This window comes from Nicrophorus vespilloides, unplaced genomic scaffold, assembly GCF_001412225.1.
Source record: "Nicrophorus vespilloides isolate i.1.1-1 unplaced genomic scaffold, Nicve_v1.0, whole genome shotgun sequence".
Classification (NCBI taxonomy): Eukaryota; Metazoa; Arthropoda; class Insecta; order Coleoptera; family Silphidae; genus Nicrophorus; species Nicrophorus vespilloides.
The window spans coordinates 987,690-1,012,914 of NW_017100099.1; the positions used below are offsets into that span (position 1 = coordinate 987,690).

Genomic DNA, 25,225 nt, shown 5'->3' on the forward strand with positions numbered 1-25,225 from the left:
AATGCAATTTCAAGCGAAGTTTGGGAAAATTTGTTATAAAATAATATCCAATAAATAAAAATATTCAGATAGCTAAATAAATAAGTTTTGAAAATGTTAATGAAGAGAATGTTATAAATGTATTGAACCAAAAAATGATGTTTTTTAATGAAATTTTTAGAAAACCTTTTAACAACTAACACAAAGAAAATGAAGACCAAATTAATGAATAATTAAATGGAATAACTCCGTATATGAAATTGTTAAATAAAAGTGAAATAATCTACATTAGGCTCATATTGTTTATTTAATGTTTTTTTTTGTTAAAAAATAACGTTTCATTTACTTTACGAAAAATCTGTTAATTCTGTTCATAGTATGTTTACTCTGAATACAAACTACAGGTATCCCCCGACATACAAACTAGTTCCGTTCCAAAGGTTTGTTCGTAAGTCGAATTTGAAAAAATCAAAATATACTTATTTTACCACACTTTACCATGGTTTTTACTTTTATATATGTTAAATTCAGTATTACTGACTGTATACATTTGAAACAATAGTTTAAAATAAACAAAATACTTACTTGCAATTACTTTTCAATGTAGACATCACAATTATTTAATAAAAAACGACAAAAGAAACAAATACAACAAAACATATAGTACAGCTTCCAAAAATATTATATTTTATTAAAGAAATTATCAAGTTTTTTTTGGACAGTTAATTTTTTATCACTATATATTTCTTGGTAACAAGCTAGAGCTTCTAGAATGTTTTTCGTAAGTAACCTGTATTGCTTAACTAACGAATTTCATGGAACGCATTCTATTCGTTACTCGAGTTATTACTATAAATATTCGGTTGAAAGAAATTAATTACGGATTTTTAGTGTCCAATAAAATTCATTTCTTATATATAAAGAAGGAACTTGAATGAAATATGTATTTTTTATTTTTCAAGATCTGGAATTCATTCACAATACTGGAAACTTCATTATCAGTAAAAAACTGAAGTAAGTGCGATTTAAGGTCATCATAATTAGTGAAGGTTTTACCATTCCAAAAGTTTTGCAAACTTCGAAATAAATAGTAATCTAATGGTTTCAGGGCTATATCAGCAAACACTTTTTTTCCTTTGATGTATCTTAAAGAACATAAAACCTTTCTAATCTTATCAAATTTATAGAATGATCTATTTTGAAGCTTTTCAATGTGCATTGTGCTCGTTCATTACGCTTGGATTCTGATAGTTTTTGATTGATCGTCTACAATGATTCATGTGTTTACCAATGATGATGATTCGTTTAAGAATCTACACGAATGTCGAGAGTATTCACGAGTCCAACATATTTAAGTGATTTTCAGTTGGTGTATGTGATATATTTAATCTCTTTGCACAGTTATATAATCTGATTCAATTATGGATTTGGTTATCATAAACTTCAGTATAATAATGTTAAAATTGAACTAAACCAACAACATTTTTTTATCTATTTGTGATAACCGATATTTCTTTCTTGCCAACACAATATTATCTTGTAAGCATGGATTTTGTTGTACATTAGATATACAAAAATGTACTGCGTTTTAAAGTAATAATTTAGAAAAATACTGGAGTATGATTAGGATCCTGCATAAAATATTAAAATAAGTCTATTAATATTTTTGTTAAACCACTAAAAAATATATTAAAATATTATTTTCTTTATTTCCTTTTTTTATGTTTTAAGTGTTAAAATGATCTTAAAACAATAATAAACAAACAAACAAAAAACTTATCGTTACATTTTATTATAGCTTTGAAAATATAAATGAAATGTTTCTTCACAGATTTTAACATTCACTTGAAGAATTTAATATGGGTTTCAAAATAGGTTCGCCATTATTTATATAAAATATACATTAAGATATATTAATTTCATTTTTAGTAAAATTATTCTTTATTTTATCGATGGCTTTGGCAGTTTCTGCCGGTTGCGAAGAATGCAGCGACTTCCGATGTGATCCTTATGATCCCACCAAAATATATGAAAAAGATTTTTACAATAGTTATCATTGTCATCATGGTGAAATTTGCAATATTAACTGTGTGCCTCCTTATACTAGGTAAGTGGTTAATTGAAAGTACTGCAAAACCTTGTTTAGCCCGGGTAATTTGTTGAAATGTTTGAAACCGGACTAATTGTGAAACCAAATACTCTATCAAAAACTTAAGATATATGAGATTAATCTTGTTCATAGCTGCATTTATCCTCAATATGGTGATTTAGAAGATTACCCTATGGCTCTAGACATCAAAAATTCCACTTGCAATAAAGAAAGTTATCAATGTTTTGATGATGATGTAAAGAAAGTAAAGATTGCCGGAGTTAAATTTGAGATGACGTGCAGTTCTAATAGTGTCTGCAATAAAAATTATGAACAACCATGCGCTGCGTAAGTTTAATTATAAAACTTTGTATGAATTTCTTTATAAAATTTGATTTGCTTTTAGTTGTATTCCCGTGGAAGTTATAGAAAAACCAACGACTCCTAGACCCAAGTGCACGAATTTCAAATGTTTTCCATATTCTTTGCAGAAGGTTAATATGAAAGGAGTTGGTGTAGTCAATTGTTCTTCGGATAAAGTGTGTAATAGAGAAAATAAGGAACCATGCGAACCGTAATTATTATTATGCTTTATTTGTTATACTATATTGATTTTGTTGTTCTTTTCAGGTGTATTTCAAAATGAATATTATAATTAAATTTGATTTTGTTATATGAAAATATAAATGAATTATCGATTTAAAAATATAATTAATTTACTTTTAAATTTCTTTTCACAATTATTTTCCTCGTGTCAATCGATCAATCTACCAGATCTACCAAAAAGGGTAGAAAGTCATTGATCAAGTAAAAAAATATGGAAATTGATACAATATAAAATTTAATAAACTTATGTATATGATTCTTTTTTTTACAATTTACGATCTAACCTACCTGTTACGGCAGAAGTACAAAATCATTTATTTGTTGCTTCTCATCAATATTTAAAAAAAAAAAAAAAAAAAAAAAAAAATCTTTAAAATTCTAACCTACCTACAATTTACGTTAATTTCTTCTAAATAATTGTTATAACGAATGATGTTTCAATGTGATTTGGCCTGCTCTAATGGTACCAATAATTATTTAGGTATTAAAATTTCTTCATTTTTTTACAAAAATATTTTAACTATTATTAAAATTTTCGTTTTATCTAATTTAAAATTAATCAGAATTACTTTTGAATGGAAATTTCTTCAAATTTGTACAAAAATCTGTTAAGTAATATTTTGTTGGTAATAATACGTTAGTCTACAAAAAATACTTATTAGTTATACAGCAAAGTTACCAAGAAAATGTTTATATTGAAATTTCCATAAGTGTTTAAACTATAGTGTTTTTTTAATAATACCTTCGTCTGCAAACATTCTCGTTTTATCTGCTCTAATTATTTATTGATTTTTTTTCAAATTTCTACAAAAATCTGTTATGTAAAGATTTTCATAAAATAATGCGGCTTATACAACAAATATAATATTCTCCATCTATTCTACAATTAGTAAAAACATGTTTTCAACATAAAACACAACTTTTAAGTTTTTTTTTCTACAATATTACTTTAGTCTGCATAAAAATAATTAAATGCTCACTTTATCTACTTTAAAAGTTTCTGAGAATAATTTTTGTATTAAAATTTCCTAGAATTTGTAGAAAGCAATTAATAACTCAATATTCAAAAGCTAATTAATTTGCTTGTGTAAGTTTTAACTCTAATTTATTAATATATAAAAAGTACTTTTTTTAGTAGTATTTATGTAATTAATTGTATAAAATAAAGATGTTAAAAAGTTGAATAACTTCCATCATTTAAAAATTAAATATTATTGTAATTATCGCTAATTATAATCCAAATTGGGGGCAATATATTATTGACAAATTCAATGGTATATGCTTGATAATTATTTTATTGATTATCTGTTGATTTACAGGCAAACATCTAATAATTTGCACTTGTTGTTATTTTTTTCGTTTTTAACGAAATCCGTGCATCGCTGAATGGACTTTTGATAGCGGAAAATGAAGTGATTACACTTGATGTACAATTTGCTATCTGTTGGATGCCTTCTACATGGGAAGTTGCTTCCATTGCCATCATTGCAATCAGTTGCTAAAACAACAAAAATATTAATGAAGAATTTGAATTGTTTCATTATAAAAAAGGATTTACTTACAGAGAACTTCTTTTTTACCAAGAAATCCACCTTCACTTGATTCTATACATCTAAATAGAATTGAAACATTAATTAAAGTATAAATATAAATAATAGTAAACAGTTTTTTTTATCCATAAACTCTATTTGAAATCTAAAACAGCTCTAACACATTCTAAACGCTAATCGAGGTCTTTCTGTAGTAATATTAGACTGGAATGATCTAGGGTTGGTAGACTTGCATAAAGGTTGTTTATTACAAAAAAATATTTAATTATATAGAATTTTGAGGTAGAAAAACTTACGGTATACAAGGTTTTTGGTATTCACTGTTGCAAACTGTATTTCCATCGCATGACATCTTCATACCATTATCCATGCTAACTTCCTTCAAATCTGTGGGATTACATGTGTACTTCTCCTGAGAACATTTGATTTTTTGGTCTGCGCCAGTACAAACTGCTACAGTTATAAATACAACTAAAAAATAATACTATTAGTAAATGAATGTGTTAATTGTTATTAGAAATTATACAGCTCCAGTTAATGTATCCCATTTTTGGTGACCGAAAGTTCAAACCTCGAGTGAAAAACATAACTTTTCCATCTGTATTTATACCCGAATGCAAATCATAATCTATAATTTATGCGTCTATAAAGATTTTGAATAATACTATGAAATGTGCTTTTAACAGTTAACTTGTTCATATTTAATAAAAATGAAAACTTTATTGCTTTTTTGGATCGTTATATAAACTGCTGTAAATAAACATTTTTTGTTCAATAATAGTTTTAAAGTGCACAAGAAAAATATGTTGTTGACAAAGGAGTGTAAGTGAATTTGATTTACTTATTTATTGATTCAATTTGATTGTATTTAAGGTTTCATATTATTCATCGCTGTTGTGATAACTTTGATCAATGCTGAGTGTGACAAGAGCCATACGTGTTCAATCACAGACCCAAAGTCTGTAACGTTCAATAACATGGAGTTTTCGTGTATGGGGAATTCCATATGCAATAAAAAATATGAAGAACCATGCACTTTGTAAGTTAACAACAATTTATGTATTTACCACTTTTAGACATAGAATTCCAGTTGTGTCGGATTGAAATGTAATGTCAACTTCATGTGCATCGTGAGCCACCCGACATCCGTCGTTATCAATGGAAGTCTCATGGAATGTCCTGATAAGAAAACCTGCAATTCAATGTACAAAGAACCATGCGAACCGTAAGTATATTTAGTACAGCAATACATAGGCTTCGATCTGTCCGGATTCACTATAATCCGGTTTGACAATTTTCAAAACAAACTAAATTTTAATTGAACAAAATTATAATTTTTTTATTTTTTATTCCTCAATTAGTCCGGTTTCAAACAATGCGAACAAACAAAACCGGATTATACAAGATTTTTGCTATATACGTTTTATCAAATAATAGTTATAAACATAATTGCTCATATTTGACTAAATAAATTTTTGATGAATTTTAATTAAATAAAGATAATTTTAGCAAAACAATGTCTAATAATGGAAATTACGTCTAGTGTACTGAGAATTCAGACGGAGTATTTAGTGTACAGTAATAAATTAAATATTGCATAAGTGAAAATATACGTATTTGTATTTCAGATGTATTAGTCAAGATTGTCCAGATTTCAGCTGCATCGTGAATGAACCGACAATGATATTGATCAATTCAACTCTATTTTATTGTCCGAATAAGTCGATTTGTAATAACAATCCTGGACCGACTTGCGATCCGTAAGAAAATTTACAAAGTTTTATGTGATATCAATGTAAATTATATATTGTTTTAGATGCGTGGATAATAACAAATCATCGAACTTGATGTTGAAATTAGCGAATACTGTTTATGAAAAAGTATACCCATGAATTACGTGAAAAGTAAATTTAGTTATTATATGATTAACTTTATATGTTTTCTTTTTCATAGTTTTTGTTGTATTATTGTTTAAAATATATGCAATTCATTTAATTATTTAAAATTATAATCAATATATTTACTTTGGGTCGGTTAGAAAGTACGTTTTTAGTGTGAAATAAAACTTATTTTTTTTTGTATACAAAGAATGAACATTAATCAAGTATACCCATACCTCATTTTACGGCGAAAAGAGTAATAACGAATCAATTATTTGTATGTTTGCATATTCAGATTTTTCACATTTAATTTATTTTTTTGGCCGTAAACCAAAAAGTTCTATAATTGAAGAATTTTGTCCGATAACCTTTTGGCATCTTCCTGGCAACTTCATGGTTCCACATAAAACTGCTGATCTTTATTAGCAATAAACTGAACAAGTGCAATTTTAGGTTATCATAATTAGAGAAAGTTTTGTCATTCAAAGAGTTTTGCAAATAAATAGTAATCAGATCTATATGACTTACCAAAATGTGTGAGGATTTGCATTGATTTGGTGGAACATAATTTACCAATTCTGGCCAATTTTCTTTGATTGATTCCTCCAGTTTCATTAGTTGTTGACAGTAACCATATTCATTGATTGTTTAGTTCCATGTATACAGCTCTAAATATATACAACACCTATATAATTCCACCGAATTGATAGTAATGATCTTTTTTGATGCAATTCAGTTTTTGATGTGGTTTGATTCTAACCAATGATCGTTTTCGAGTGATGTTATTTTAGACGATATATTTTTCAATGAATCCAAAAAAGGGATGATTTTATTGCGTTTGATATAGATATTGCAAATATTGATTCGTTGTGTTAAGTGAATCATTCAAGACATTTAAGTGATTTTCAGTTTTTGTATGTTCTTTTGTTACATTAGATATAATTTACAAAGTTATCTTAGATAATGTTTATGTTTTCCCAAAATTTTCCATACAATCGTAAATTGTGCTAATCTCTGCAAATATTGATGATGTTTCCATTATATAAAGAAGAAAGTTCCATTAATTGTTCATATAATAAAGATAATGTTAAAAGGTGAATAAGTTTAATATAATAATAGAATCAACTAATTTATTTAACTTACAGCTATTATAATTTGTCTTGCATTTTGCGTGTTGAAAATAAATGCGCGATGCTATTCCAAAAATTTCTCTTGCAATCCGAAAAATCCGACTGAGGTGATCATGTATTCAGGTCATAAAGTATACTGCATGCAGGGTCAAGTCTGCAACGTACACAATGTCTATCCATGCAATCCGTAAGATTTATTATTTATAAATTATGAAGCAAACTATATTAAACATTAACATTTAGATGCATCTATGATGATTACAAATGCGTAGGTAATCACGAATGCGATAACGACGATCTTAGTTCAGTGTACATTGAAAACATGAAATACAAGTGCGGCGAATATAATGAATGCAATATTCGTGACGAGAACTTATGCGAACCGTAAATAAATTATTAAATATTGCGTAATATATTTTATTAATTATTTTGTTTTTTTTTTAGGTGTATTGAGAAGAAATGTCCAGAACCACGTTTCTTCAGATGCGGAAAGGACAAAGATACAGCAATCATTTTTAATTTTGTGGTTCCCTGTGTCAAAGGAACTGTTTGCAACAGACATTATAAGCAACCTTGCAAACCGTAAGATGATATTTTCAATTATATAACAGAATATTATATATTTTATTTTATTTAGATGCATTCAAGAGGTAGATGATGATGATGATGATGATGACGAAGATGATGACAATAACAGTGACTACGATTATTATTCTGATGAATATTATAATTATTTTGATGAGATGCACCATTAGTTAAATTAATAAAAGAAAATTCAATTATATTTTATATGGTTTAAAATACAAATTAATACATTTTTGTTTGTATACATTCAAATATCCTTTATTCTATTTTAATTAAATTTGTGCACAGTTGACGATTAATTTATTTGATTTAAATATAGCTTATATTGGTTCTAGCGAATTGTAAATAAAAAATAAAGAAAATGTAATAGAAGATTTGCGATTAAATAAAATATGACTTATGTCCATTATTCTAAAATGGCGTAATTTGCTTTTACAAATCGTCAGTCAGTGTGAAGAAGTACATAGATATGTTTTTTGTATCCACTGGCTTCTCAAAGACACCTTGCGAGTAATGAAGGGTTAAAATGCTTTTTAGCCGCGTGCCTCAACATATTGAATTGAAGTTGTACGACAACCTAATTGTACTGTGGTGCTCACTCCAGCATGTTTATATGACGTCACTTCCTTTCCCCAACTCAAAATAATCCTCCAGTTTGAATGATACCCTAAGCTAACCTATACCCTCTACAAATTGGTCTTCTTCACAAACATTCTCGACTTTATAAAAAAAACTCCAAGGCCGTCTCGCATCCCGCATATCCCTTCACAGACACTCCACCCTATCACTCTTCATATTCCATTCAGAGGCATCCCTCTCCAAAGCCAAAATCCCTCACCCCCGCATTCCATGTTTGCACGCAACGCCGATTCCAACGACCCGATCCTAACCTAACTCCTCGAAAAGATTAACAAACAATGCTTACCCCTCCCCCAGTGACCTAAAACCACACCACATACCCTTTTTCGCTCTAATGTGTCGCTCAGTGTTATAATGTGTTCCGTGAACTCTATTGCAACAACATTTATTTCTGTGTTTTTGATGGACTGGGTGAAAAGTTAAATATCTTACGTGAATTACAAACTCAAACTTTTCTTTTAATCATTTTTAAACAGTTTATAACAATTGAGAGAAATGTGTCTCGCAATTTATTTTGTAAAGTATTCAAAAATTATGTCATAATATTACGTGATATTCTAAATTGCTTCAAGAATTATAATAAACAAAATCACCGAGGCCGATTGCCGTGGGAACGCTTAGTCATCAATATAAACAAACCCTACAACCGATCACAACTCCCACCCCGTATCAATAAGAATTAACTTTGTAAGTAATATAAGTATTTTATAATTAGTCTCAGTAAAACGTTTATATGATGAGCATAGTCTCAGTAAAACCTTCAGATTGATAGTCTTAGTCAACCTGTCGATTAAACTACATTGTCTTGGAAAGTGACCCCAAGAGTACCAATTATAATAAACTTGTTTTAAACCAATTGAATTATTTAATTCCCAACTACTGAGACTCCACAACGATAACACCAGACAATATTCCACTGTGTCCAGAATTCCATCCCTGGGACACGACAATATGATATTTGCGGTTATATTCAGTCAAAATCAGTGGCGTCAAAACTATTATATAGGGGTCCCTTAATTTTATGTCATATTTTCTATATTACTTTACTCTATGTAGACCAGCGGTTGCCAAAGTGGTGAGAAAATTTCGCTGGTCCGCAGAAAAATGTGGAATATACTTACTCATCATGTTAAGTTATCCTATTAGTGGTCCGCGGGATTTAAATTATGAATTAACTGGTCCGTGAGGTCAAAAAGTTTGGCGACCGCTGATGTAGACTATGTACTCTATTAATGAATGTGTTTCTATATTGTAATTTTCTGAAGACCGAAAGAGGTTAAAGCCCATACCGGTCTCCATTATCATGTACAAATTATGTATGAATTTTAAAAACAATGAAGATTAATTAAAATGAAAAAAACATATTTGGTCTTGTGTGCTTCGGACTCTCTGTAAGATCTCTTAAACTTAAAGCGAATAACATAAGCATGGTTGGGTGTATATACATATACGTAAAGATACATATATATACATATTAAGTATTTGGACTTAAGATGAGGAAGACGACTAGTCTCATTTTCTTTATCACTGGGTTCTAGTACGGCCCAACGAAAATCGGATGATAATCCACATGCCTTCGCGCGTAAGAACCGGAAGAGCTTGCTTCATTAGCAACCGGTCGACCGGTTGCTGCATTATAACAAGTTTCCAAATTTGTTTCATACGTACGTGCCATACAACTATAACCACTACCATCCAGCAATCTTCGAAGTCGTTATAATGCAGCAACCGGTAGACCCAAACACTAACCAACCAATGACACGACAAGAGCTTGTGAAGCAAGCCCGTAGCTCTTCCGGTTGTTACGCAAGATTAAGTTCCACATTGACCAGCAACAGTTGAGAAGATGCGCTAAGGCATGCGGATTATCTCCCGATGTTCGTTGGGCCGTACTAGAACCCAGCGATGAAGTAGATGAGAATTCGCCGTCCCCCTCATCTTAAGCTCAAATACTTAACTTTAAGATATCTTACAGCATAGCGAGTCCGAGGCTTTCCAGAGAGGGATTATAGATATTCTACAGCTTATATAACCTAAACAGGGGTACGGGCTGGAGCGGGGCGCACTATACCGGATTGAAGTGGGGCGCACTATACCGGATTGAAGTGGGGTGCACCGTACCGGGCTGGAAAGTGACAGCATATAAAGGGGCTGGAGTGAGCACCACAGTACACATTATGGACCAGGCATCGCCATCGATTCACTTCAAGCAGCAACCCGCCGGTTAGAGAATTGGATGAGAAGGTGGCGCATCAAACCTAATCCCAGCAAATCTTCGCTTCAAGAACGTCAACCCACAAATCACGCTTTGGAACCAGGAAATTGAGGGAACCGCCAGCTCCAAATACCTCGGAGACCAACTTAACCGCTTTCTAAACAAACGATACCGCCTCATTGCCAGCCTTCGATCCAAATACGGCGGATGCTCCGCAAAAACGCTACTACACACATACCACACATTTATCCACACAAGAAAAGTAATCCGGAAAATCCTGCTCTTCCCACCCAGATACCCCTCCGAACATCACTATAATCTAGTAAACCCCCCAAAAATCACCGACATCAAAACCCTCCAAGGCAGGCTGGCTCAACGCATTCTCACACAAGAACACCACACATCATCACTATTTCGCCTTCCTTCAGGAAAATGCCTTTCTCGGAAACCCCAAATTAAAAATTCCATGCCCTCCAGCAATACTTGCAATATGTTCAAATTACGAAGATCCAATCCTCACCGCACTCGCAGAAGTCATCAATCCAGCATTCAATTGCCACAAAATCACCAAGTAACCCACACACTACTCATACACACCACCCTCATAAACACTCTTCTATACACACTTCATCTGCAAACAAAAACTCACACACACAACACTCCATATCAAATCATGTAAAACTTTTTATGTAAACTCACACTCACCCGTAAATTAAGCCAAATGTAACACTTCCTTTTTTTTTCTTTTTATTTAAAATTGTAACTATCGTAATGCCGAAAAAGCTAAGGCTTACAGGGGCATGGAATGCGTATACAAAAAAGCATTTACGTTAAAATTCCCAAGGTTTTCAATTATCGTCGTTTTCTATTAAGTGCAATGAAGACTTGCTTTCGCTAATGCTACTATATGTGTTTCCCTCATCCTTCGCTCTGTTACGCAACGCAAAGTTAATTTTTATAATTCGTGTGAATTACCACAATGATAAGTTTCTTCGAAGATTTTAAATTCTTCACGTCGTATTATTTACGAATTTCGTGAATATGCATAAAATTGGTCATCTATGAAATTATCCTCCTCTTCCGTAAATAGCCGCACGTAAACTGCAGCATCCTCCAGACACCACATCCTTTTACTTTTTCTTTGGTATTTTAATCATCGGCCAATTATTTTTGATTGACTATTATTTCCTCACTCATAATACCACCAGAGTATTCATATTATTCTTATGTGTTTGTGTCGCTTTTACTTACCTACAATTTTATGTATTTTTCAAAAGAATGTTTTTATTTATGCACTATTTGTAATTTGAATTTACCAGATATTTTTTCATACTTCGTTATCAGTAGTTATGCATTTTTGATGTAGTGTCGTAGCCGACCAATTTATTATCATTTTTTGTATAATTAATATGTATACACGTATTAAGTCTACCACTTTCCTCTTAATTGTTACAAATCATATTTCACTTATTCGTAATTATTTAGAATAACTTGTGGAATATTCCGAAAAACGGTTACACATTAAATCGTTTAGTTGTGACCATTTTTATCAATACTCAACCCTCTTCTATCCCTAAATATTTCCTTTCCGACGCAACCCCTTTTTGAAATAGATACATTATATAAGTTACTTGGATAGGAAAACAGTTTTGACCTTGTGGGAGAACATGGTCTTACTTGGAGAGTTGTATAGTTGACTTCTCAATAAATAACTCTGATGTATATAATAAAACTAATTAGGAATATTGTATTTAATATTCATAAACCTCTATATGACTTTACAACGACATAACTGCGAGATAATTCACAGTGTCCAGTGGAACAATCAGATTTTTAAATAAATCTAATTCTTCGGATAAGCACTACATACCTTTCTGTATGCTTTTATTGTTGAATCGTTTAGAACTAATCGGATTTGTAAGAATAGCGAATAGAGAATCTATTTATAGAACTGTGTTGTACGAAAAATGTTCTCTTTTTATGCGGTAGATACGTTCCATAGGAAAACGCATAAAAATAAATCTTAAAAAGGACTAGAAACACGTATAAAAATAAAGGATACGTTCCATTATTTTATAAAACCGCATAACAGTAAATCAATGAGTTACAATATACCGAAAATCGCATAAAAAAGGGTATATTAAATTTCAGAAAAATAATTAGTCTTACTATATTCTTTCTGAATTGTTTATTCATAATTTTATAAAAACGTTAACAATCATAGACAAATTTATTAAATTTCAGAAAAATATAATCTTAACATATTCCTTCTAAATTTATACGGAAAAATTTTACAAAAAAAAATACAGAATTTTTTTATGAAAGTTAATCTTTCTTTACATTTTTTTCTTTAGAATTATCGTCGCTATATGAGAGTGTTCGGCATAATTTGCGAACTGGTTCGAAATCACTTTCATCACTAGAAGAGATAGTCAGCATATTAGATCAAATATTTATCCCCCCTAGCATCAAATTTGCTTTATTTTAGCCAATTCATGAACGCATACACATTTAGTTTACACATTAGACATAAATTGTATGTAAACAATAAAATTGAATTTTTATTTTCATAATTAATGAATCGTGATTCTTTTAGTTATCTGAATTAAAAAAAATAAAAGATCTATTTATAATTATATGATTTATACAACTCACATTTAATTTATTTGTTTTATAAACATTAGTTGTAAATTTTATTTTTCCAACCAACGTTCCTGATAATAATCGCAGCTAAAACAAATAAAAACGTATGATAAAAAAAGTAATTTTTCTATTGGTAACATTATTTTTATCTCTCACCTTCATTAACGCTTATAAATTAAAACTCATCTCATTCTGGTATTATTTTATTATATTGTTGAGCAGTGATTACCAAAAAAATGAACGGATTCATAGGTAAGTAATAATTTCATCATTTTTTGTCTTATATTTAAGAAATTATGAGTATTTAAATGTAAAGTTGCCTCTGTTTCCAAAATACGTCTGTAAATTTTGTTTTGCTAAATTATATAATTATATAACAACTTTGATATTTTCCAGACTTACGTATGTCCGTATATGAAACTTAATTTTTTATTGAATCTAATAAAAATTTGTAAAATCTTTTAAGAATACAACTAATTACAAATTTATTGGATAGGGGATTTTAACAATTCGTGATTTTAACACAAAAAATATGATTTTCTTTAGATATATTCTTAAAATCGTGTAATTATTTAAGAATCTCTTAGATAATTATTGTAATTAATACGAATCAAATTATTTTAGCACAATTTATTAATTAACAATATTTTTTTAATTTATTTTCAGTTTTGTTAGGAGTTATATGCACAATCGTCGGTGCATCCGGTAAATGCGAAAGTCCTGCATTTACCTGCAACAAAAACAATCTGCAAGAAGTATTTTTGAAAGAGTACAATGTAACAGTGAAATGCGAGGAGACTCATCAATGCAATACAATCTTGGTTGATTGCCAACCGTATAATTATTTTTAATATAGATATTTGAAGAAATCCTCAATTATTTTATTTGCAGGTGCATCCAGAAATCAGATACATGCTATGATCAATTTAAATGTTTGAGCGAAACTTCTGTTCAAATTGGCGATAAAGGAATATTTAACTGCATTGAGTACGAAGTTTGTAACTCCGAATTTGTGCAACCATGCTCACCGTAAGTAAAATCTTATATATTTAATTATTCTTAATTTTATTATAATTTTAACTAAATTTATTGGTCTTTTTGACAAACATATTTCTGCACAAGTTTTTTATATTTACAAGTAATAATAGTAATATTTACAAAAAAGTCAATCTTTTCGTCGAATTTCATAATTTTACTCTAAAATTTACAAAATTTTGGTAAATGCTTCAGGAAGATTATATTTTGTGTATAACTATGGAGTTTTTGGATTAAAGATCATTTGATTTTTATTTATATTACATTTAAAATATCAGTTTTTTTACTCTTTTGCCCTATTTCTACCCTCTTTCGGATTTAACGACCCCCACAGTTAATTAGAATAAAATAGCTGTATATGTAGTTGCATATCTATAAGAGTTATGATTTCATTTATTTTTTGTGATTAAAAAAATACAGAGTGACGAAACAAACTGGAAACTCAAGGTTCTAATATGTAATTATTTAACAATTCATAAATTCTATCGTTTATAAATATGTATTTATTTGTATTTATTTATGTATGATTGTTCTTAGATATATTTTTTTTTATAAATAAATAATTTATAGTTTCAAAAGATATCAAGAAAAATACTACTGTTATTTTTGTTTATAGATGTATAACGAAGATCTGTGATGAACCTAAATTTTCATGTGATCCAAATGATAATACTTTAGTTTACAAGTTTAATATGGTATTCAAATGTGCATCTGGTTACTTCTGCAATTCAGAAAATAAATTACCTTGCACTGAGTAAGTAATCAAATTTAATTATTATAAGAATGAGTAATAAAGTACATATTTTTTTACAGATGTATCAACAATGAAGGATACGCTGGACGTTCCATATTCCAATTTATGCTATGAAGACAATATTTTTATCATCTAAGTATTAATAATCTATATAGTGGGATAATCTGTTAACAAACAGTTCCGATTGCGTACGATTAGGATAAAGAACACTTTTGATAAATATTTGTATGTTCGTACAATAAAATATGGTCGGAAAATTAACACTTTTCAGTACATTTATAAAAAAATTTATTTGTAAATCGATGATCAATTAGCGAACATCTCATATAAACATCTTATAATTCTTATAATTATGTAATAAACCAAAATAAGTGTCCGATTTAAATATGCAAAGGGATATATAACGTGTCTTTTCACATCTAAACTATAACATGAAATGGAAAACATTTGAAAATATACACTTATGCCAATAGCCATTTTTCATTTATTGCGGAAATTATAGAGTTTTTGGGTAGTTTTTACAATGACGACCGTAATAATTTACCTTAAAAAAATTGTCAACGGATAAAAAATCAAACTAACAATTGTTACAAAATTTTACCAGTTCACTACAACAAATTTTTTGACAAATGTCAAACTTCAAGCGGATTTCATGCTTAACATAAATAATAACTACTGATACATTAAATTTCATTATTTCATTAATCCACTAAAAAAACTTATTTTGGAACAAAGGAAGTATTAAAATTTATATTACCATTGACAATTGTACGAAAATATAAAAAAAGTCACTTTTGCACAAATGAATGCTAATAAAATAAATAAGCATTAGAAATTAATTTCTCTAATTTGCGTAACACTATAGTCAAATATAATAAAATGTGAGTTAGATTTTTAAGTTGTTATATTCCATTCATTGATTTTTGCTAAGTAGATTTATACAATGCAACAATTCTTTTCTGAATTATTTTAATCTTATAGTTTTTAATGCATTTAAGTAAGTATCAATAATAAATCTTAATTTAAAAATAAAGACAGAAATTAAGTAGTAATTTACATTTATAAAAAACAATTTGTACAAATTTTATAATGATGGTGAAGGTGTAAAGCTCCCTGCAGCTGCTTGCATGGATCGGGTGAGATCTTCGACCGCATTTTTCAAGTCTTCCTCCGACTTCAGCCTAATATCCACCCTTAACACTGTCTCAAGGTATCCTCTGAACTGGTCACAGTTGGTTCTATTCGTACTCAGGGTTGGTGGTCTATCCCGTTTCAGAAACTCCGAAGACAGTGTCACAAGTATTGGCGAATGGTCGGATGATAGGTCCAAACTCGTGTCTATGGAAAGGTAGTTATTGGAGATACCCTTCACAATGCCGATATCCAATTACGTCTGGTTGTTTGGCTTTGTCAGTTGGCCAGTAGGTTGGTTTACCGGCGGATAGATGTGTGAGGTTTCTCCAGCAGCAATGAAGCGACTACCCAGAATGTCGAAGAACTCGACAAATTGCTCAAGTTTGTTGTTGTGTGTCGGTTTTCGGAAGTATATTGAAGATATGGTAATTGCATCTCTCCAATCCTCTACAACAGAGGTTCCCAAACTTTTTTGATATTGATTTTTTGTAAATTTATTATTTATATTGGGACATCTTTATAATTATTAAGATCTTTGCTCTGAGACTGCGCGTATGTTTGTAACAAGATGATACAGGTATATCATTATGTGTAGGTTTTTACAAGTTAAAAATGTATTGCAACCACAAAGCGAATGGTTACATCCTACAACTTACATAATTTTATAAATATATATATAATTTTTTTTTACTTCATAGGTACTTTTATAAATAATGTATATGTCTTTATATTATAAGATAGTATAATGTAAGTAAATAGGTACTATCAGTGTATGTTGAGATCCACTATCGTGGACCCCCATTTTCATTTCATGGACCCCCAAAATTTTTTTTCACTGACGTAGACCTCTTGCAGGTTGTCATAGACCCCTGGGGGTCGATATAGACCACTTTGGGAATAACGACGCTTGTTGCCTGCAAGTGCTCTTCCTGAAAGTTTGGCAATGGGTAGTGCTTAATGCTTCTTATTATCAGGGCCGTTCATGCATGTGCAGTACCATCAGGATGATTCGTCGCATAAACCGTATAATTTGGGATGATGACATGGCTTTTTTCGGTGAATTGAGTTTCATAACTAAAATGACATCCAAGTTATGGGTTTTTATAAACCATATGAGCTCTTGGATTGCTGTGTCAAGCCGTTGGCGTTTCAGGCTGCTATTTTCAGTTGTTGGTTAATCATTTAGCTTCTTGACAACTTCAGTGATGAGAGCAAACATACTGTCCATCCGTCCCATAAGTTGAAACATCATATCATATAGCCGTTTTGCTCTGTATTCCACCAGCTCAGCATCTATTCTGTTCAATTCCGTGTTGCTACTGCTGCTTGTACTGCAACTCTCCGCACTCACTTGCTTTGCCTGGATTGTAACGTTTTGCCGCGTGTTTGCTTTTTTGGCCCTCTGAATGGAATGTTTATCTCTGTTTTTTCTTTGGTCTCTTCCTTTTTTCTCGGGTGGAACATGCTCTTCGCCGTCCGAAGAACCTTCGTCCGCCATTCTGGTTGGCCCTACCAGCACTATTACTGATTGTTTTCACTTACTATTGTTTGTTCACAACTGTACAGAAATAACGACTACAACAAATTAATTAGAAAAACCTAAGACGGAGCACCGAACACACGTCTTATCACTTCAGCGACTCAAACTGAACTCAATTTTTAAATGAAAGAGAAAAAAAAGCACAAATTATCAACTTTAAACACATACTTTGATATGTGATTTCACTATGTATGTTTTTTTTAAATTTATAATCATTTTATTTACAATTTATTGAATGTGAATAATAAGTAACTTGTTTCAATATTACTTTGTATATAAGTAATTTATTCTCTACAAAGTTGCAATCATAGTAATTCCTAAAACACTTTCCTGTGACACCCCTGAATTTTTTGGATGTAAATCGGATGCATTCGTCTTCAATTTTTATATCAGTTATGTAAGAAATTAGTAAAAATTTCTTCGACAAAAAAATGTAAGTATGTAAGGATAATTAAATATAAAAATGTTCAAATTTAATTAAAATGTAGAAATTACTGTATTCATACTTATTTTAAATGTGTAAATATTGATGTAATTTTATAGCTGTTGATGTATAAATGTTATTTTACAATATTTCACAATATATTCTTGTGCACACATTGCATTTCTGTAAAACATTTTTAGTTTCAACTGAAATGCGCAATTTCTAAATCCCGTAAGATTTATAAATATTAAACAAACATAGTAAATATATACTTTTAGATAATATTATGTGTTTATTAATATATATATATATAAGTTAGAAAATACACCCTGAATATTTAGTGTTCATTCTCATAAAGATGATTTCATTAGGTACACACTTTTTTTGATTTTAATATGTAATTAATTAATTAAATTATTTGTAGAATTTATTGTACTACTTTGTACATTGCAAATAATTAACGGTGACAATTTGCAGGATGCTTTAACCTGCATTGAACCATCATTTAGTTGCAATCAACATGATAAAAACGTTGTGAATCTGAATGGATCTGTGATTAGATGCGAAGCTGGAAAACAATGCAATTCCGAATATTTATTGCCTTGCGATCCGTGAGTTACCTTAAATAATATTTAACTTATTTTTATTTAATTTAAAATTTTCAGTTGCATCGATATACCTCCGAAATGTGAAAATGCGTTCTTTTGTAACGAAAATGATTTAAGCAAATTTTATACCGACTCTGGCGAATTTAAGTGTGAAAACGGTTATATTTGTAATGCGAAATACGAACATCACTGCGAACCGTAAGTTACAGTTTGTGGTAATTTGCAATAATATCTAATAAAATATGTTTCAGTTGTGTGAAAAAAACATGTAAGCCTAAATATCCGTGGACGTGCATCAAAGAAAACTTATTTATTATGAACGATTCTTTTCATAAGTGTCCCGAGGGAACGTTCTGCAATAAATTGGATAAATATCCGTGTACACCGTAAGTTTTTGTGTGGTTGTTTTTAAAAGAAAATAAATAAATTTCGTTATTTTTTTTTTGTAATTTCAGATGTATCAGTTCTTATAGAGAACGTCATTATGCCAGAAGGTTGTCATTTTATAAATAAAATACTTATCTTGAAAGATGTATCGATATTGTTGGAAATGTATTAAGTACAAACATAATTAAATAAATATAGTAACTCCAACATATTCTTTTGTGTTTCTTAAAAAAATGTCATTATTTAGATTAATGTAAATAGAAGATTTAGTTCTAATTAGATCATACAAAATTCCCGAGATTTTCCTCTACCGGTAAATATTTTAAGTGAAACCGGTTAATTATACATATATTAAATTATTTGAGAATTACTGAAAATACCGGTATTTTTTGTCCAATTTTAATAGTAACAAAATGAATATTTAACAAATATTTGCAAATTGTATACGTTTTTTCACCTTCACAATAAATCTTATGTTTTTTTTTTAATAATATTTTATACTCAAAAAATACTTATTTTATTTACATTAGAATTTCGGTTCTGGGACGCCTTTCTAAACAATTAATTTCTAGAATACTACAAAATTTCGGTTTCCGAACAAATTTATTATTTACTAAGAAATCCCAACTTTTACTTACGTCATAAACTTTCCTTACATGGAATATTTAGATTAGTCAAAGTCAATTAAGTTGTGTATTTATATATTATTCATATGTTGCGTTTGGTTTATATAATTTTTAAGTTTTTATGTATTTTTGTTTCTTTTTATATAAAATGATATACTCAAAATCCTACTTATTTAATTTATATACAACGGAAATTCACTTCATCGACGCCTTGGAACTTAAAAAAATCAGTTCCACAATAAAAATTTAATAAAAAAAATCGAGTTGCGAACAATAATTTGGTTCTCGAACAAATTTTTGCTATTTCAAAACAAACTTGTAATCAGGTACGTGAGATATACACCGAGATAATGTATCTTATTTTCCTTCCTCTCTACCTTTAACTTACGTCATAAACTCCCATTACATGGAACATTTAGTACAGATTATATTTTTCTTATGTATTTTTATATATTTATTTTGTTTATTGCAATAATTGTCCATATTATTTGTATAATATTTTATGTATTTTCCTTGTTTTTGAAAAAGATTTTTGCAGCTTAGAATTGAAATTACTTTTTCATTAATTATATGATAATTTAAATAAACAAGACATTAATTTTCAAATATATGCAAAACTTAATATGTTTTAGAAGTAAAAAATGTTAATGTTTTGGTACCATATGGACAGTACCATATGGACAAACGCCTACAGGCGCATAGCATTCTAATAAAAAGAAAAACTGGTTTATTGAAATTGTAAATTCGGCGGTATAATGCACACGAAAAGATTGGAATTTAGAAACGTTTAGAATTCATTAGAACTTTATTGCAGGTGATGATAATGATAAACATCAGCAATTAAATTCCAGTATTATTATTACCTTAGAGAGATTATTTTTCTAAAAATCTTAATTACATGCAACAGGTTGAAAATGTCGAGACTGAAATTACGGAAGAAAAATTATAACATCGAAAAATATACATACTTATATAATATAAAATATTATAAACTAATTAATTAAACAGATGTTGGCGAACTGCCTTAAAATTGAATTCTTGTTAAGCAAATCATCATCTATGTATCTATGAAAAAATATTGGAATTCAACCCTTCTTTGTCATAAATTCAATGTTCTTATCGATCATTGCTCTCCATGGAATTTCTTTAAGAAGGATATCCTCGATGGAATATGTTTGTGAATGATATGTTTCAATCTGTCATTGTCCTCGATGGTGTGTACCCTTAGTAGTAGGACACAACTCCCTGGTTTAGATTCTAGATTCAGATTGTCTGCACTCACTCACTTTTTAAACACAAACTAGAAGCTTTACTGGTAGTACCCGACTTCACATATAAATGGCGGTTTAAAATAACTACTATGATCATAAAGTTTTTAAAATTTAAGTTTGAAGATGCTACGTTGTTTAGTATTTATTTGACAGTCATCAATAGTGAACGCTCTTAGTGAATTTGTAACATGGAAAAAAATGGTCATCATTATGCGATACAATACTTTCATTTAAAAGATCTTAGTCGAACCAATATCATGGCAAACTAGATTTTACTCTTGGGGAGTTTGGTTCTTTGTTTACAATAAAAAATATTGGGTGACTGAGTTTAAATGAGGTCGTACGAGCTGCCAAGACAAACATCGCAGTGGTCGAACAGATAAGGTGACCACGCCAGAATAGGTGAAGAAAATTCACAAAATATTATTGGATGACCAACCTCTGAATGTGCGCGAGCTAGCAGACATGGTAGGAATTTCAAAAAGTGCTGTGCATCGCATATTGGCTGACAATTTAGAGATGAGGATGTTGTGTAAGATGGGTGTCTCGTTTGGTCAGAATCAAGACAATGCACCAGTTCACACATACGTTATCACAACGGCCAAAACAAATGAATTAAAGTTCGAATTGCTTTCTCACGCACCTTATTCGCCAGAGCTAGCCCACGCTAGTCCAAACTTAAAAAAATAGCTTGGTGGTGATTTGCCAATTTGTAGAGCTTGACGGTTTTTCTTATAAACAGGGTACCGAAGCTGTTGAACATTGCTGAGATCGAACTAAAAGAAGACTATGTTGAGATATTTATTTCCATTTTTTGTTTTCTTTGTTAGGTCGGGTACTTCTGGGACTACTCTCGTAATTATGATATTTTTATAGAGAACTAACATTATATTATTATCAAAGGTTTGCAACTTTTTTAGAGCAAAGAGCCAATTGTAAGATATTGTCTGTCTAAGAAGCAGAAATTTTTCCTCAAATTAGTCTAAATTCTTATTTAGAGATGAATATAATACAGTTACAATTCTCGTACGCATTTTTTTTAACTTTTTCAGATAATACAATATGTATGAAGTTTTATTTATTAAAATATCTTCTTGAATTGTAGTCTTACTCAATTCAGTTTATATATTTTTATGGTTGCTGGTACCTCATTTTTTGAACTTAACTGTTGCTACCGATTTTTTCGAGATTTTCAAGCAAGTTTTATTTGTTCTAATAGAATTTAAATGGAAAGACTTCTACGCAAAATACATATGTAATTTTATTTTATTGAGTAAATTTTAAGAGATAATAATAAATTTATTTAGGAAATATGAAGAAGTGTTGAAATAACAGTGTTGAATAACAACTATTTTAGTAATACACAAGCATATAAATATGTTATTAACTTATTATGTTGAAAATATTTATTTAAGGAGGTAAATTGCAGTTAATAAAATCGGATTATCATCTAACACGCATTTATGTTTTTTTCCCAACCCATAAATTTAGTAAGCTTAAAACTAGTAGGCAAATATATTTTCTTGTATAAAAGACCTATAATAGCAGAACAAATGAAATTTGTAGCATTCGTTCAACATATGACAAAATGGCTTTGAAATGTAAGTTAAAAATGTTCGATTTAAAGTCAAATTAATACATTGTTTCTCTTTCAGATCTTGTATTATTTGTTTGCTGTTTGCAATATTGTAGATCAGCAGAAACTATAGGTTGTGATAATCCAAGATACAAATGTGTTAAACATGATCCACAAGTTGTATTATTAACTGACTTCAATGATATGGAAGTTAGATGTCCGGAAAACCAGAAATGCAATAACATGCACACATCTTGCGATGCGTTAGTTCTGAGGAAATTAATAAAATTTTGATTTTAATTTGAATTTTATTTTTAGATGTGTTGAGTATTCAACAAATTGTGATGGAAAATTTACCTGTGGGGATAATTCGACTATATTTCACACTGAGGTTGGTAGTTTCGAATGTGGAAAGAACAAAGTTTGCAATGTTGATTTTAAACAACCCTGCGACCCGTAAGTTAAAATCAAAATCAATTAACAACACCTAATAAATTGTATTTATTAGATGTGTCGATAGAGTATGCCGTGAACCAGCAGACTGGAAATGCTATAGTTCGGATGTTGTAATTTGCAAGAATATGTATTTCCAGTGTGCCAAGGGATTCTTCTGCAACAAAGATAATAAAGCACCTTGCAAAGCGTAAGTTATCTTTTATTAAATAATGAATATAGATAATATATAAATTAAATTATATTTCTACTTGCAGATGCATCGATCAAAACGGAAACGAGGGAACATTTGTAACATATAAAATGTGATTGTATCTTTAATTGTTCAATTATTTGTAGCTTATATTTAGATAAAATTAGAAATTAATAAAGAAAATATTTAATTTTTTACTGATTTTTTTTATTTAAGTTTATAAAAATAAGCAAAATTTATCGATTAATGAATTTGACGAGTTTCTACATGATTTATGTCTTGAATTATTACAATTAGAAAATAGTTAAAATAGTTAATTTTAAGTTTGTGCCTAAATATATTAGAATAGTTAAAGAAAAACAATTAACTTAAGTACAAATTCTGAAATGTAACATTTCAATCATCTTCAGTAAAAAGTTTGGTTGGGATCAAATAATATGTGTCAGTTTAGTACACTCTTGAAGATGGAATAAAAATAAGTGTATTTGTGACTTTGATACTTTTCTGTTACTAGAAAGACAAAAATGCAACTAAAGTAATAACTACGAAAATTTTGGTAAAAGAACTGTGCGAAATAAAATGAGCTGTTAATTTCAACAAATTTTTAGAGAAGTGAATCAGACAACTTCGTTAACTGAATAAACATCGGATATGTGCATAAATATATTAGAATAGTTAAAAAAAAAACAATTAACTTATGAACAAACCCTGAAATGTTACATTTCAACCATCTTTAGACAAAAGTTAGGTTGGGATCAAATGATATGTGTCAGTTTAGTACACTCTTGAAGATGGAATAAAAAAGTGTATTTGAGACTTTGATACTTTTCTATTACTGGAAAGACAAAAATGCCACTAAAGTAATAACTAAGAAAAATTTTGGTAAAAGAACTGTGCAAAGAAAAAGAGCTGTTGATTTCAACAAATTTTTAGAGAACTGAATCAGACAACTTCGTTATTAATTGGTAATTCCTCTTTCCTCTACATTTTCTTCAAAATTATAATAATGCCCTATCTTTTGAACATGTCCAGTACCAAAAGATGGTACATTGAGTGTACCACCACCCCTCAAAGAGTTAAATGAATATTATAAGCTTAGTTATGGACAAAAATAACAACAGTACTAGCCCTTATGTCTCTTTTACTACCACAGAATAATTTTTAGACTAAGTTGTATTACTCCACCCAGTATTGACCAGAGATTGCACATTCTGTTTTTAATTTATTCGTTTTTTTTTTTCAAAATCCATTAAAAGCAAGAACTTTTCATTTTTAGTCGACATAAAAAAAACAACTAGATTTTTTATTTTATGAAAAACCTTATAAATTCTGGGAAGATGAAATTTTTAAGTTGCGTAAAAAATGAAGAAATGTTTTAAAAAGGACGTAAATGTATAGATCGATAAATAAATGTCTTGATTTTTAATTTTCGTGAGAAATCAACACGAACTTTCTAACAAACAAATACTTATTGTGTACATTTGTACTTAAATTTTAAGTAAACAATATTTACTAATTTCATCCAATAAGTATTTTTAGATATTAGTCAAAATTTATTATATAAGCAAGTTTTCAACTAGTCTTATGTCGTGTAAATATTATCATGGTCATACTGATAATCTTGCATATTAACATTTATACTTAATAAATTATCAACGAGGTTATTTATATAAGTACAAGTAAATATTGCAATTTTTCTTTACAAGAAAATGAGTATTTAATGTTGCTCTCTAATACTCAGTCAGGAGTCATCATGTTTCAGTTAAAAAGTAAGGAATTGCTCTAATACAATTTTCATACATTTTCTTTTAGAAACTTCTAAATTCTTATAAACTTATACGTTTACAGATATAGTTGTAGGCTTAGTCTTATACAGCTTGATAATAGTGATTGACAGCCAAAATGTCG

General features: G+C 29.5%; 4 protein-coding genes across 4 annotated transcripts; 3 read left to right on the top strand and 1 right to left on the bottom strand.

Moving 5' to 3' along the window:
- Positions 1-3,987: 3,987 nt before the first annotated feature.
- Positions 3,988-4,782, bottom strand: LOC108567891. The gene is made up of 4 exons (XM_017928609.1): positions 4,751-4,782; positions 4,521-4,695; positions 4,237-4,286; positions 3,988-4,172 (listed from the first exon to the last, which is right to left on the bottom strand). Exons 1-4 carry the CDS (start codon positions 4,770-4,772, stop codon positions 3,988-3,990), a joined length of 432 nt encoding a protein of 143 aa, XP_017784098.1. The 5' UTR covers positions 4,773-4,782.
- A 245-nt stretch (positions 4,783-5,027) lies between these two features.
- Positions 5,028-6,116, top strand: LOC108567892. Its single transcript, XM_017928610.1, has 5 exons — positions 5,028-5,046; positions 5,098-5,263; positions 5,315-5,449; positions 5,853-5,984; positions 6,041-6,116. The coding sequence occupies exons 1-5, from the start codon at positions 5,028-5,030 to the stop codon at positions 6,114-6,116; spliced, it is 528 nt and encodes a 175-aa protein (XP_017784099.1).
- A 1,186-nt stretch (positions 6,117-7,302) lies between these two features.
- On the top strand, positions 7,303-7,989 carry LOC108567894. Its single transcript, XM_017928611.1, has 4 exons — positions 7,303-7,421; positions 7,478-7,618; positions 7,679-7,816; positions 7,872-7,989. The coding sequence occupies exons 1-4, from the start codon at positions 7,348-7,350 to the stop codon at positions 7,987-7,989; spliced, it is 471 nt and encodes a 156-aa protein (XP_017784100.1). The 5' UTR covers positions 7,303-7,347.
- Positions 7,990-18,561: 10,572 nt separating this feature from the next.
- Positions 18,562-19,349, top strand: LOC108567895. The gene is made up of 5 exons (XM_017928612.1): positions 18,562-18,574; positions 18,628-18,814; positions 18,869-19,009; positions 19,063-19,197; positions 19,267-19,349. The coding sequence occupies exons 1-5, from the start codon at positions 18,562-18,564 to the stop codon at positions 19,322-19,324; spliced, it is 534 nt and encodes a 177-aa protein (XP_017784101.1). The 3' UTR covers positions 19,325-19,349.
- The last annotated feature ends 5,876 nt before the right edge of the window (positions 19,350-25,225 follow it).